Source organism: Lineus longissimus, chromosome 7 (assembly GCF_910592395.1).
Source record: "Lineus longissimus chromosome 7, tnLinLong1.2, whole genome shotgun sequence".
Taxonomy (NCBI): domain Eukaryota; kingdom Metazoa; phylum Nemertea; class Pilidiophora; order Heteronemertea; family Lineidae; genus Lineus; species Lineus longissimus.
The window spans coordinates 7,495,340-7,509,436 of NC_088314.1; the positions used below are offsets into that span (position 1 = coordinate 7,495,340).

Sequence of the window (14,097 nt, forward strand, 5' to 3'; positions counted from 1 at the left end):
CTTTTACCAATTTTGGATTCTTCTGTCTTATATTTGGATCAGAATGGCATACTTTATTTTTGACAGCCTTCTCTCTGCTGCGTTCGCTCTTGTGTGCGTTCCTTGCATGCAGCTTTGGGCCAATTCAAACTCAGAAATGGCCTTAATCGTATCATGAGACTGGTGAAAACCCAAAATCTACCCGAGAACTCTTCATGCCGTCCAAACACCTGAGTAGGACTATGACTTGGGTGATACCTGGCACCACAAAAGTGATTATGTTGTATCTCTCGTACCGGACAACTGATCTGACCAACCCAGGAATGACCACTGGTGATCTGAAATTGCCTCATGGTGGTGAAATCTTGATATTCACCAGACAACTCATCTACTTCTTGAGTTATACTTGGACGGGTTATCACCTGGTCCAAGACAACTGGTCTTGCAAACTCTGAAATTACCATAATCGTCTCAGGAGACTGATGAAATCCAAACATCTAGCCGACAACTTTTCATCTACTGAGTACAAGACAGTTGACTTGGGTTGTACCAGGTACAGGACAACTGGTCTTGCAAACTCTGAAATCACCATAATCGTCTCAGGACACTGATGAAATCCAAACATCTGGCTGACAACTTTTCATCTACTGAGTACAAGACAGTTGAGTTGGGTTGTACCAGGTACAGGACAACTGGTCTTGCAAACTCTGAAATCACCATAATCGTCTCAGGACACTGATGAAATCCAAACATCTAGCCGACAACTTTTCATCTACTGAGTACAAGACAGTTGAGTTGGGTTGTACCAGGTACAGGACAACTGGTCTTGCAAACTCTGAAATCACCATAATCGTCTCAGGACACTGATGAAATCCAAACATCTAGCCGACAACTTTTCATCTACTGAGTACAAGACAGTTGACTTGGGTTGTACCAGGTACAGGACAACTGGTCTTGCAAACTCTGAAATGACCAAAATCCTCTCGGGAGACTGGTGAAATCCCAACATATTCCTGACAGCTCTTCACCTACTAAGTACAAGATAGCTGGACAACTGGTCTTGCAAACAAAAATGATTATAATTGTCTCATGGGACAAATGAAATCCAAACATCTACCTAACAACCTTCAAAGTACTAACTGAAAAAGAGACAGCTGGATGGGTTGTGCCTGGTCCAGGACAACTGGTCTTGTGAACACTGAAATCACCATAATCGTCTCAGGAGACAGGTCAAATCCAAAGATCTTCCTGACAACTCCTCACATACTGCCTGAGTACTACTAGAGTGGGTTGTACCTGGTCCAGGACAACTGGTCTTGTGAACATACTGACATGACCATAATCGTCTCAGGAGACAAGTCAAATCCAAAGATCTTCCTGACAACTCTTCACATACTACTTGAGTACTACTAGAGTGGGTTGTACCTGGTCCAGGACAACTGGTCTTGTGAACATACTGACATGACCATAATCGTCTCAGGAGACAGGTCAAATCCAAAGATCTTCCTGACAAATCTTCACATACTGCCTGGGTACTACTAGAGTAGTTGTACCTGGTACAGAACAACTGGTCTTGCAAACAAAAATGATTATAATTGTCTCATGGGACAAATGAAATCCAAACATCTACCTAACAACCTTCAAAGTGGTCCAGGACAACTGGTCTTGTGAACACTGAAATCACCATAATCGTCTCAGGAGACAGGTCAAATCCAAAGATCTTCCTGACAACTCTTCACATACTGCCTGAGTATACTACTAGAGTGGGTTGTACCTGGTCCAGGACAACTGGTCTTGTGAACATACTGACAAGACCATATAATCGTCTCAGGAGACAGGTCAAATCCAAAGAACTTCCTGACAACTCTTCACATACTGCTTGAGTACTACTAGAGTGGGTTTTACCTGGTCCAGGACAACTGGTCTTGTGAACATACTGAAATGACCATAATCGTCTCAGGAGACAGGTCAAATCCAAAGATCTTCCTGACAACTCTTCACATACTACTTGAGTACTACTAGAATGGGTTGTACCTGGTCCAGGACAACTGGTCTTGTGAACATACTGACATGACCATAATCGTCTCAGGAGACAGGTCAAATCCAAAGATCTTCCTGACAAATCTTCACATACTGCCTGGGTACTACTAGAGTAGTTGTACCTGGTACAGAACAACTGGTCTTGCAAACAAAAATGATTATAATTGTCTCATGGGACAAATGAAATCCAAACATCTACCTAACAACCTTCAAAGTACTGACTGAGAAAGAGACAGCTGGATGGGTTGTGCCTGGTCCAGGACAACTGGTCTTGTGAACACTGAAATCACCATAATCGTCTCAGGAGACAGGTCAAATCCAAAGATCTTCCTGACAATCTTCACATACTGCCTGAGTATACTACTAGAGTGGGTTGTACCTGGTCCAGGACAACTGGTCTTGTGAACATACTGACAAGACCATATAATCGTCTCAGGAGACAGGTCAAATCCAAAGATCTTCCTGACAACTCTTCACATACTGCTTGAGTACTACTAGAGTGGGTTGTACCTGGTCCAGGACAACTGGTCTTGTGAACATACTGAAATGACCATAATCGCCTCAGGAGACAGGTCAAATCCAAAGATCTTCCTGACAACTCTTCACATACTGCTTGAGTACTACTAGAGTGGGTTGTATCTGGTCCAGGACAACTGGTCTTGTGAACATACTGACATGACCATAATCGTCTCAGGAGACAGGTCAAATCCAAAGATCTTCCTGACAAATCTTCACATACTGCCTGGGTACTACTAGAATAGGTTGTACCTGGTACAGAACAACTGGTCTTGCAAACATACTGACATAACCATAGTTGTCTCATGAGACTGTTGAAATCCCAATGGTTACCTAACAACCGTCAAAGTACTGAGTAAGACACAGCTGGTTGGGTTGTGCCTGGTCCAGGACAACTGGTCTTGCGAATGCTGAAAAGACCATAATCCTCTCAGGAGATTGGTGAAATCCGAAGATCGTCCTGACAACTCATCACTAGTGGCTGAGTCCTATTAGGGTGGGTTGTACCTGGTACAGGACAAATCGTTGGGTTGTACCTGGTCAAGGACAATTGGTCTTGCAAACTCAGAAATGCCCATAATTGTCTCCGGAGACTGGTGAGAGCTAAAGACCTTCTGACACTCTTCAAATACTGCTTGAGTACCACGAGGGTGGGTTGTACACTATACAGTACAACAGGTCAGGTTGTGCCTGGTCTCGGACAACTGGTCTTACAAACTCTGAAATGACCATAATCATCTCAGGAGACTGGTGTCAGTGGGAAAAGACCTTGGACAAAACTATAATGCTATACTTCCGATAAGATTCAACAGCTTCTCAATGATTTTATCACGGATGCCTTACATTCACCACATGCTTTCCAATGTTAGGCCGGTCCAAACTGGTCAAAAAGATTGCAAATATGGACAGAAATTACATGTATTGACAAAAGGCAGTTAATTTTTTCATCACAATTACAGGACAACAGTTAATATATCAGCAAATATCTTCTTCTCATCAAGACTATTTATTTAGTACTGGTAATACTGAGACATGCCCTAACTAGAAATAACCCAGTATATTTTCACGCTGTTTGGCCAAAAAATATTTGTAATTTGCAAAAGGGGCAAAGACCCTTTATAAACATGAAATTAGGCACTGCAAATGATAACCCAACTTAAAACACACTCAATTAGTAATGACACTAAACACATGAAAAAAACAATCCTATCAATTATTCTAGATTATTCTTTACCTCAGTACAACACTCTTATGAAAATACTTAAAAACTCACAATACTGAGACTGTTTGCCAAAATACAATACTGGCACGTTGACATCCTGAATAATTGTCACGGCATGTATACAATGGCCAATCACAGTGAATATACCAGTTACACACGACAACAACTCGCCAGAATCTTTTGTGGCTGGTCTAAAAGAGGGGTGAAATGAGTGCTTTTCATTCCTCTAACTACCTTTGTTAAAAGTTATTCGAAGGTCGTCTAATTACCTGGCTTGTACCCCCCTATAATTTGTTTTGGAAAGATTTGGGCAAGTTTATTGTAAGGCGTAACCTGTGTATTCATTTGATAGGAGACCGTGATGCAGAGAAGATAATCTTGGCTGACATGCTGACGTCACTTGAGCTCTTGGCCAGCTCAGCTAAAACCCAAGTCCGGAAGCTGTTTTTGAAAAGCACATTTAATGTCTAACTAGCAACCCCTCTTCCACCAATATAACTTGAAAGTTAAATCACTGGATTTGGATTTGCAAATAAATTGTAACAGTTTTAATGTTGTTCTCAGAGGAGCCTGATAGCCTTCAGTGGTATACACTGCTGGCTACTAAGTAGAGGGGCCTCGGTTCGATATTAGGGAGAACCCAGGATGATATTTCTGAATCAACCGGCATGGCTTTCAAGGAACTAAAAGTCCTGGCACTTGTCAGTCCTTAAAATGAGACTTAAAACCGACGTTCTTTCCCCATCAAGCGAGAAACATGAGTAGCTTGTGTAGCCTTTAAATACCTCAGGTCGAAGATAGAGTCATCAGGTCAGTAAACCTTATTGGCACCTAAGTATTAACCGTAGCGGCACGCTTAAAAAAAGATTATCTCGCCTTGGAGGAGGAATACTCCCTCAAAATGCTGAACAAACGCTGACAGAGAAGAACTGTTGTCCACATTGGCTTTGTTCAGGACTGGCTTAACTGACTCACATGATGTTGCAAGACTGGCCAATTAGAGCATCCGTCCTGAAGAAGCCATTGTGGACAACGGTGAAACTGTAGACAATTTGAGTAAATCCATTGAACTGATTTAACCTTCAAGTGCTACAGAAAAGCGCCTTGAGGAATGAAAGCATACACTAGTATCTCTGCCACCAAGAATCTATAAGGACTACTGTTTATTAATGCTTGCTTCCACCAATAAACCAAGCACCTACATCCACCAAAAGATTTAGCATTTTCATGGCATTCGTTTTTTCAAAATAGCATTAAGCAACAAATTTACAGTAAATAAAAACTCCAAATTGACTTGGCCTTTATGTTGATAGGCAAAACAATCATGGAATTTGAAAACGAGATCGTCAAACGATATGTTATTAACATTCTCAATAGACACCATAAGGTAGACAGGATTGTACGAGGGGCAGAATGGTAACAAGTCAATTTCCTGTGCAAAAAAGTTGGTAAACATGTGCTTTTTCCATGTCCATGTAGGCAAGTTATACATATATGAATCAATACAATCTGTCAAAAAGTAAAAATAAGACTGGCACCACATACATACTGATATCAGAAGTGTATAGCAAAAAAACATACAGGCCACCAGAGGTTATGGACATTAGTTAGGAAGATGATAATGAACTGGAATTGGTATAGTTACCCATTCGCCTGATCATCATACCCTAGTGGTTAGGTAGTTTGTGATGATACAAAATGGCAGACTTATGGGGTCAGGTCAGTCTTTAGTGTTTCCGACACGACGTCAGTCGTGACATTGAAATCGACAGAGGCTGATCCCATAACTCGGCGAAGGTTTGGCTACTCCACTGTAAGAGGCACTTATCTGGAAACAGGCAACTCAAGCGCCTGGTACCTTCTGGATCCTGGATCCGTGTCTTGGGTCGCCAATAAATAGAGGTGTGAATCACAGTCCAAACAATGTACACTAGTCATTGAATAAGGAGAACCAACATAAAACCAAATTACCTTATTATAAAATTCTATATCATTCATTCAAGCTCTCAAATATGATGCGAATCAAATAATGATGCAATCAAAAAATACATTACTTTTGTCGGAACTGTTGTTTTTTCTTAACATAAAATGTACAGAGGAATCTTGCACCGTGCGAGTCTCGAAAACTGGCGTAATGTAGCCGACGGTAATCGCCTGGCTATATATCGAAAACATAAAAATAAACAACACGTAAATATACCAGGTTTTTACATTACAGTGGAACCTCCCTTACCGGACACCTCTCTATTAAGACACCCTCTCTATTAAGGACGCTGGATTTGGTTCCAAATTGGTTGTTTCAATTCAATTTGACCTCTGTATTAAGGACAGCATATGAGAGTCCCAAAGGTGTCCTTATCAGGGAGGTTCTACTGTATATGATTAGCCCCGATATGTGACTTCTTGTTGTTAATCTTCCCGTTGCTAAAATCCAATCCCTTCTTCTCCAACATGGCCAGAATGTCCAAACGTGATTCAATGATGCTGAGGATCGTCTGTTCAAGTTTGTAATGATCTGGCACCTTCTCCGGCGGCTTTATGTCCAAGTCGATGATGGTCACGGAAAACCTGTAATATTTCCCGTTCCTTTCGAGCACCACGTTGTTATTGTTGAGTTTTTCCCTGGTGGGAGAAAAGAACATTAACTTATGAGTTTGTTATTTGAGGTATGAAAGTGTCAAATGCTCTGCAGCATGCCTTCAAGCGGTACGCCGTTCATAATTACTGGTGGTCCAGGTAAATAGAAATGCAGTTATACACAATGCCATAGCGCAGTTATTTATGCATACAAATTTGCTGAAACTTGGTATGTATAGTATGTGTATACATTCCGTACTTACCCTGGGTCAACCCGTTGCACAGCAACTAGAATTGAGCAATCTTTCAGTGTGGCAGACACCATGTATTCTTTTACCTGTGAAAAGGCAAAAACAACGACTGATGAAGACGATTTGTCACTGAATGTTTAACCATTCACTGCTAAACTGATTTAAAATGTCATTCCGAATTATTAAGTATTAGGTACAACTGCCTAATTCATATGATTCTGTATCAAAATGTTAAACCAGCATGGCTTAATACACATCTGAGCATCAAACACAGGGCTAGATCAGCCAGGAATTCTCCAAACTTTTGAGCTGAATGGAACCTGACATTATGACATGTACAGTGGGCATTATGATATGTTACGGGACACCTTTGATATTAGCACACCCTCTGTTTCAAGGACACTGATTTTGGTCTTGAATTGGTCATTTTCACACCTCTCTAATGAGGAGAGTATAACAGGGAACGAAAGAAAATGAAAATTTTGTACCTTTTGCACCATATACGAATGGTAATCTATATCTATTGCGGTAGGCTGAGGTATGGATGTGATCGTCCATGTGTCATAGTCAGGATTGTGCAGGCCATATAAATCACTGTCGAGAAAAATTAAGACAAAAGAAAATATGATTATATTCACAGTCACTCTCGGAATGCCGGGATTTGGGAAGACTTTTTTACGAGGCAATTATAAATCTAGGTTAGATGTCTGTCAGGCTTGTAGCGATGTTCAAACGTTTGACAGATGGCATGGTCATGTTTCATCATAACCAGTTGATGTTGACATTTCTCCACTTTTTTTATGCAGCCAGATACACGTGTATTGTTTCAAGAGTGAGCCAACACGTTCAGGGATGGCACTGTGGTAATAATGTGGAGTGGCACTGTGGTAATGTTGTGGAGTGGCATTGTGGTAATAATGTGGAGTGGCACTGTGGTAATAATGTGGAGTGGCACTGTGGTAATGTTGTGGAGTGGCACTGTGGTTATGTTGTTGAGTGGCACTGTGGTTATGTTGTTGAGTGGCACTGTGGTAATGTTGTTGAGTGGCACTGTGGTAATGTTGTTGAGTGGCACTGTGGTAATGTTGTTGAGTGGCACTGTGGTTATGTTGTTGAGTGGCACTGTGGTAATGTTGTGGAGTGGCACTGTGGTTATGTTGTTGAGTGGCACTGTGGTAATGTTGTGGAGTGGCACTGTGGTAATAATGTGGAGTGGCACTGTGGTTATGTTGTTGAGTGGCACTGTGGTAATGTTGTGGAGTGGCACTGTGGTAATAATGTGGAGTGGCACTGTGGTAATGTTGTGGAGTGGCACTGTGGTAATAATGTGGAGTGGCACTGTGGTTATGTTGTTGAGTGGCACTGTGGTAATGTTGTGGAGTGGCACTGTGGTAATAATGTGGAGAGCACTGTGGTAATGTTGTGGAGTGGCATTGTGGTAATAATGTGGAGTGGCACTGTGGTTATGCTGTGGAGTGGCACTGTTGTTATGTTGTTGAGTGGCACTGTGGTAATAATGTTGAGTGGCACTGTGGTAATAATGTGGAGTGGCACTGTGGTTATGTTGTGGAGTGGCATTGTGGTAATGTTGTGGAATGGCACTGTGGTATTGCTCTTACCACAACTTGCAAAGTATGACACATGATCCGAGGCCGTGTGATGTCATGCTAGGAACTGCCAAAGGATGAAAAATAATGCATTATCACAAGACCTCCTTTAAATGCCTACCTGGACTGATCAAGCTGACTTTTTTCTTCTAGATTTTGATACATTTTATGCAGCTGTTCGATACCTAGGTCGTCTAGTAACTGAATCTGGAGAATGCGATCTAGGACACATCCTTTCGGCAATGATACGTCTTCTGCGATGACTGAATGATGATCTGAATATGGAGAAAGCATGAGTCACTTTTATCATCATTATGATTACGCTAGCAAGTATACCCATCATGCGGGTAGGTTGAAGGGAGTTGCTTGCCCCAGCATAGACACTAGAATTGAAAGGGGTTAAACGACCACGTCGAAAACAATCTTGCATTCTGTCTTGCATGATCCAATACCTTTCTGACATAATTTGCTGTCTCTGTTAGCTCGTCGGGGGTGTAGTTAATCATACATGTCATCACATGTCGGTGTTGTTGGAACGGTATTCAGACGGGCCTTAATAGGTACACACCTTGCCCTGTCATCTACTGGGTTTATCAAATGTCCCCTACCCCATTTGTAATCATGAAAGGATTCACCTTTAGCTTGTTGGTAGTTGCTCATCCAACAAGCTTGCTTAGAACGACTTGTCCCACGTTCTGTCTCTTTTGAATGTCTCAGCGCTTGCACCACAAGACTCATGAGTTCATCGACACCGCTGGAAAGAATAACAAGGGAGTCTTTTCACAAAATATGATTTCTGCCAAATCATGAATATACTGGTGCTGTGAAGTCTCCAGAAGAAAAATTGAATACACAAAATACTGAAAACAGGTTTGTACGGAATTGCCAGAATAACCAGATTCTTGTAAGGAATAAAGGTTTTGTTTGACACTGACCCTGTTTTCATTCAAGTGAGGTTCACTCAGACGCAACAATTGGAATGACCCAGAAATGTTCACTGCCATTATCACTGCATTGCCTTAAATAATTTTTTTACCACTCTCTATCAAATTACTTTAGTTGAGCCGTTGATATGCCATGAGAAAATGAATTGCCCCTTGATGGCATTTAACTACATTGGTACTCAATACAATAAGCATGGATTGAATGACACACTAACACAGACGGTGCCCTATGTGTACGCTTTGATAATTAATAACATGACTACTCACTCTTGATCAGGTGTATTGTCTATTAAATCTTCGTTGAGAATACACTCTAAATCCCGTCTAGTGTCTTCACTGAGTATAGTTTTACCATTCTGAAATTTTAAAAATTCAAAGTCAGAAAAAAAATTGAATATTTAACGCAGTCTCATAGGACAGCATACATGGAGGTATAGTTTTACCATTCTGAAATTTTAAAAATTCAAAGTCAGAAAAAAAATTGAATATTTAACGCAGTCTCATAGGACAGCATACATGGAGGTATAGTTTTACCATTCTGAAATTTTAAAAATTCAAAGTCAGAAAAAAAAAATTGAATATTTAACGCAGTCTCATATGACAGCATACATGGAGGTATCAGATATTTGACCCACCATGGAGAAAGAACAATTAGGGTATTTACTTGCAATCTACTTTTTGCCTTCAATATCAAAGCCAATAATGATATCATTGGAAATCTGGGATTAATGCTGTCACTGGATTGGAAAGTTTGAATATACAAACCTTAAAAATTCGTAAATTATTCTGCGGAATCTCAATAAGATTTTTTAATGTATGTTTCATCCGTCTCGGATCCCTGTAAATTAATGGTGAATAGAGTAAGAAGCAGGAAAAATTATATAAAATTAACGTTTCTGTTATCTTTTTCAAAGGTTTTGAAAATACATGAGTTCCTGACCAGACATAGCATGTAGGCATTTCTTATCTGGTAGTGACTGAGCTAATTTAATTTTCATTCAACCAACCCAAAGTTAAGCCCATACATACCCTGAGAATAAATCGATTGGACAATACTTGCTGACTTCGGTCCATTTCTTCGTTGCTAACTGAAAGTAGAAAGATAACCCGCTTAGTAAAGGCCCTGCTTTTGGAAGGAAAACATATTGCCTGGTATCATACATTGTCAAAATACACGATCTGCAGAGTAAGTAGCATTGTACATGTATTATAGCCCTCAATGACAGACAAAACTACAAAAAACGATGCACGGACTCCGCATATTTGGCACTTTAACTTTGGAAGATGATTTTGCTGATATTTTGACAAGAGTTGGTATAACACCTATCCGACTTCTCAGGATTTCCTTCACAGAAGTGCTTTCGGTGAACATGTTTAATGAGTATATCGGAGTTTTTCTCTTCATCAACATCATAAAGAATAGCTTACCTTTTGGTACTGATGCATACAGTATCTGCAGCATGAATACTTGAGCGGGTTCATACCAGGTGTTTGTGATCTGATCGGCATTGATCCAACCTTTGGCTGAAGAGAGGACAAAATGACTTGAGCTGATACGAAATTTGATGTACCCGGTACACTTATTACAAAATCTCAGGATGACCATTATTAGGACTCATCAGGTTTATTTCTTTTTCAATCTTAATGAAATGTTTAGGTGGGGTTTTTTTGTGTCCATCTACTCATGTGCCAAGTATGGATGTGAATATCCAGAAACGAAATATGGCCATAGGGCTGAAGAATTTTTTTTATTTCTGCACTGACAAAGCTGAACCCCGGATTGGCAGTGAGGTCGAGATCAATAAAACTCAACTTAAAAGGAATCCAACCAATAATTCTTGGTCCAGAGCCCCAAACATTGCAGACAAAATATTTACCAATGAACAGTGAAAATCAGTGAAAAGTAAAGATACCTTAATTTCCACACTGAACGTAGGATGACTAGACGTGCTCTTTGGAATGAAACAGGCATCGTGCATTTGTAAGGCATAGTGGCATGAGGGGTCAACCACTTTCTCGAGACGATATCCTAAAAATAACAAAAGCAAGTCTAAGAAAATGACTACTTGTTATGAAGTATAATGGTGTAATTAAGAAGAAAATAATAAAATCACAAATTGAAAAAAGCTTTGATTTACAAAAAGGAATTTTAAGCCCAAGCTCTCATTTGTTTGGCTGGAACTGGTACCTTGTAACTCGCTATGTTTCAGCTAACAAGCATAACTTCAAACACAAAAGGTGCATCAAAATGATCTATAACATCAATCAAATCTTCTGTAAAGGCATGGTTTCAAGAAAATGGCCAGATGTTTTGGAAACATTGGCAGTTGTTGATTTCACATGACTGCCAACAGCTTTCTCACAATACGTACCAGGTCGCTTCCTTACAAACTCTGTGTTGACTTTATCAACCAGCCCTTCCTCCAAACTCACAATTTTCTGAAGAAAAATATCAATTATTACCCAAAGCATTTTAAAATGTGGTTTGGAAGTTGCCTTGTTAATCCAGATGAAAAATATCAGATTCAAAAAGTAAATGTACATGTATGCAACAGTTTACCCCACTTTTTGTAGATCAACCAGAGTAATTTCGGGGAGCTGAATTCCTTTCCAAAACTCAGTCACACAAGGCTCAGTTTCCTTATTACACATAACGTAATGTAGGTCAATGGCGCTTAATACGGGGCAAAAGTAGGTCACTGGTGCTTACCACGGGTTTAACATACTCATTGCCCACTAGGGGATGGAGGACTTTATAGATGTAGTCCACGCCCTGCTGAAGTTGATCCTTTCCCTCGTCATGCACAGTAACCTGCAACATTGAAATTGAATGATTTCTACATGTAACAACAGGTATTGTTGTATAGTAATTGTAAAACCTTTCTTATGAGTAGCACTGTAATGTGTAATTCTTGGAATTAAGTGTGCGGGATTATTGGAATTGGGTTTAGATAAGATACCTGTGGATAATCGTGGAAAATTCCCACGGTCTACTTTTAATCTTCCATTCTCCCCAGCGTGATCAATTACGTCAGCATTGATGCGGCTCCTCATTGGATGGAGACGCATCAATGTTGCCCCCTGATTGGTGCAGACAAAGCTGCGCGTGAATACAAAACAGCTGTCCGTACGCTCTCGACAGAAAGAGAGAGATAGAGAGAGAGCGAGAGAGAGTTATTCCAGTCGCCCGAGTATTTCTAATCACGTGCACGAATCGTCATCCCGACGAACTATTTTATCAATTATGACTTTGGTGTGTATAATTTTGTGAAGCAGTGTTAGAATAAAGGATCCGGACATTAGAAGGCAAATTCAGGACTTATTACTTTTGTAACCTGTGCAAATACAACAGTATTGGGGGAAGAAAATATTTTTTTGGGCCCACGCATCACTTTGGTTTTTAGTAGATGCGGCAGTGTATGACCGTCAAACAAAAAAATTTCAGAAGGGTCGTACTCCACTCATAGTTATATTCATATTTCAGCAAACAACTGTGACTGTGGAATTCCTTATAAAATTTCTGTCAAAATCAAATTTATACCTGAGACGATTTTTCTTCTAATCTGTTTGTTTTCTTTAAGCGATAAACCACCTTGTTGTACTGCAATATAAAGAGAGAGCAAAATTGTTAAATCATGGCACATTGGTAAAATCATTGACAAAAATGGTGTGATCAAAAGGGGTGGGGTCAAAGCATTCTCGTCATAAGCTAGCCCTGACCACCACTGAATTAGGTCTTAGGTTGAATATTATTTAAGAATAAAACAAGATTTTTAAAGTAAGGTTGATTTTATTGTTCAATGTCACCGTCACAGGTAGGCCCCCTACATGTAAATAACTCAACGAAAACAGCAATGCCAATTATTGTCTTCAAGGACAAAAGCACAACCTAAAAAATCAACCATCACCATCACGGTGTATAGTTTAGTAAATGAAGAGTGGGTTGGTTGAAGGAGGCGCACATGTTGAAGTGTTTCTTTGGTAGTCGTGACAGTCTCTGGGCTGTGGGGCCAGGAAAAAATGTGAAGCCTATATAGATGATGTGGCATGTCTATGAGACTATGAGTATCATGATGGTGCTGATGGTGCTGATGAGTGATGATTGATCTTGAGACTTTGATGGATTGACTATTGAGGAGTCACACACCACATGCACACACCCACCTTATGCGACAAAACAAGTCCATTATGTCCTTCAGCTCTGTAAGTTAAACTCTTGGAGAAAGAAAGTGGCTCAGCCTTCTCCATCCTACCTCGAATTCTGCTTTTATGGAGAGGTAATGACTTTATGCATGATTACATGGATTACATGGAATATGATGGATTAACCCTGATTTTTTTTAAACAGCGCCTCCATAAGGTGTTGAAAAGATACACCTGTGTTGTAACAATTGTAACCCAGCTGAAATATTAAGTATTCATTGATTCATATAGTATAAAGACCTTGGTAAATACTTGAATTGTTGTTGTATTTTATCTTGCCTAATAATGGCATAAAATGTATCGTTTTATAAAATTCCATCAGTACATAACTAATCAAAGGATATGACTTTTGAACACCCACTTTTCTTGTTTTCCCGATAGAGGCGCCTCTGTCTACGATAGAGGCGCCACTGTCTAAGCGTGAAAAACTCGACTAGTCCAACAGTCGTTGTAGTATGCACCGAGCATTATCCGTGAGATGTATGAAAAAATAGGTAGATAAAAAAGATGTATTTTGGCATAAATAATATAATACAATACATGCAATATATGAATAAGTAAACATGGGAAAGTGCGTAAAGTGGGTGTTCAAAAGTCATAACTTGGGCCTCGTTTTGGGATTTGTCGTATATACGTCACTGGGGCTGAAGTCTATTAATAGATGGGGATGACCACACGTTGTGAGGAACGAAATCAGCGCCTCTAGTGTCAAGATTGATCCTGCCACTGATGGTACATTGTGCATGGGTGGTGTAAAG

General features: G+C 40.1%; 1 protein-coding gene across 1 annotated transcript; it reads right to left on the reverse strand.

Moving 5' to 3' along the window:
• Positions 1 to 3,508: 3,508 nt before the first annotated feature.
• LOC135491452 (inositol-pentakisphosphate 2-kinase-like) lies at positions 3,509 to 13,667 on the reverse strand. Its single transcript, XM_064777343.1, has 14 exons — positions 13,301 to 13,667; positions 12,678 to 12,737; positions 11,847 to 11,948; positions 11,509 to 11,575; positions 11,050 to 11,165; positions 10,565 to 10,660; positions 10,166 to 10,224; positions 9,902 to 9,974; positions 9,404 to 9,492; positions 8,828 to 8,946; positions 8,314 to 8,467; positions 7,074 to 7,179; positions 6,598 to 6,671; positions 3,509 to 6,379 (listed from the first exon to the last, which is right to left on the reverse strand). Exons 1-14 carry the CDS (start codon positions 13,382 to 13,384, stop codon positions 6,127 to 6,129), a joined length of 1,452 nt encoding a protein of 483 aa, XP_064633413.1. The 5' UTR covers positions 13,385 to 13,667; the 3' UTR covers positions 3,509 to 6,126.
• Between the last annotated feature and the right edge of the window lie 430 nt (positions 13,668 to 14,097).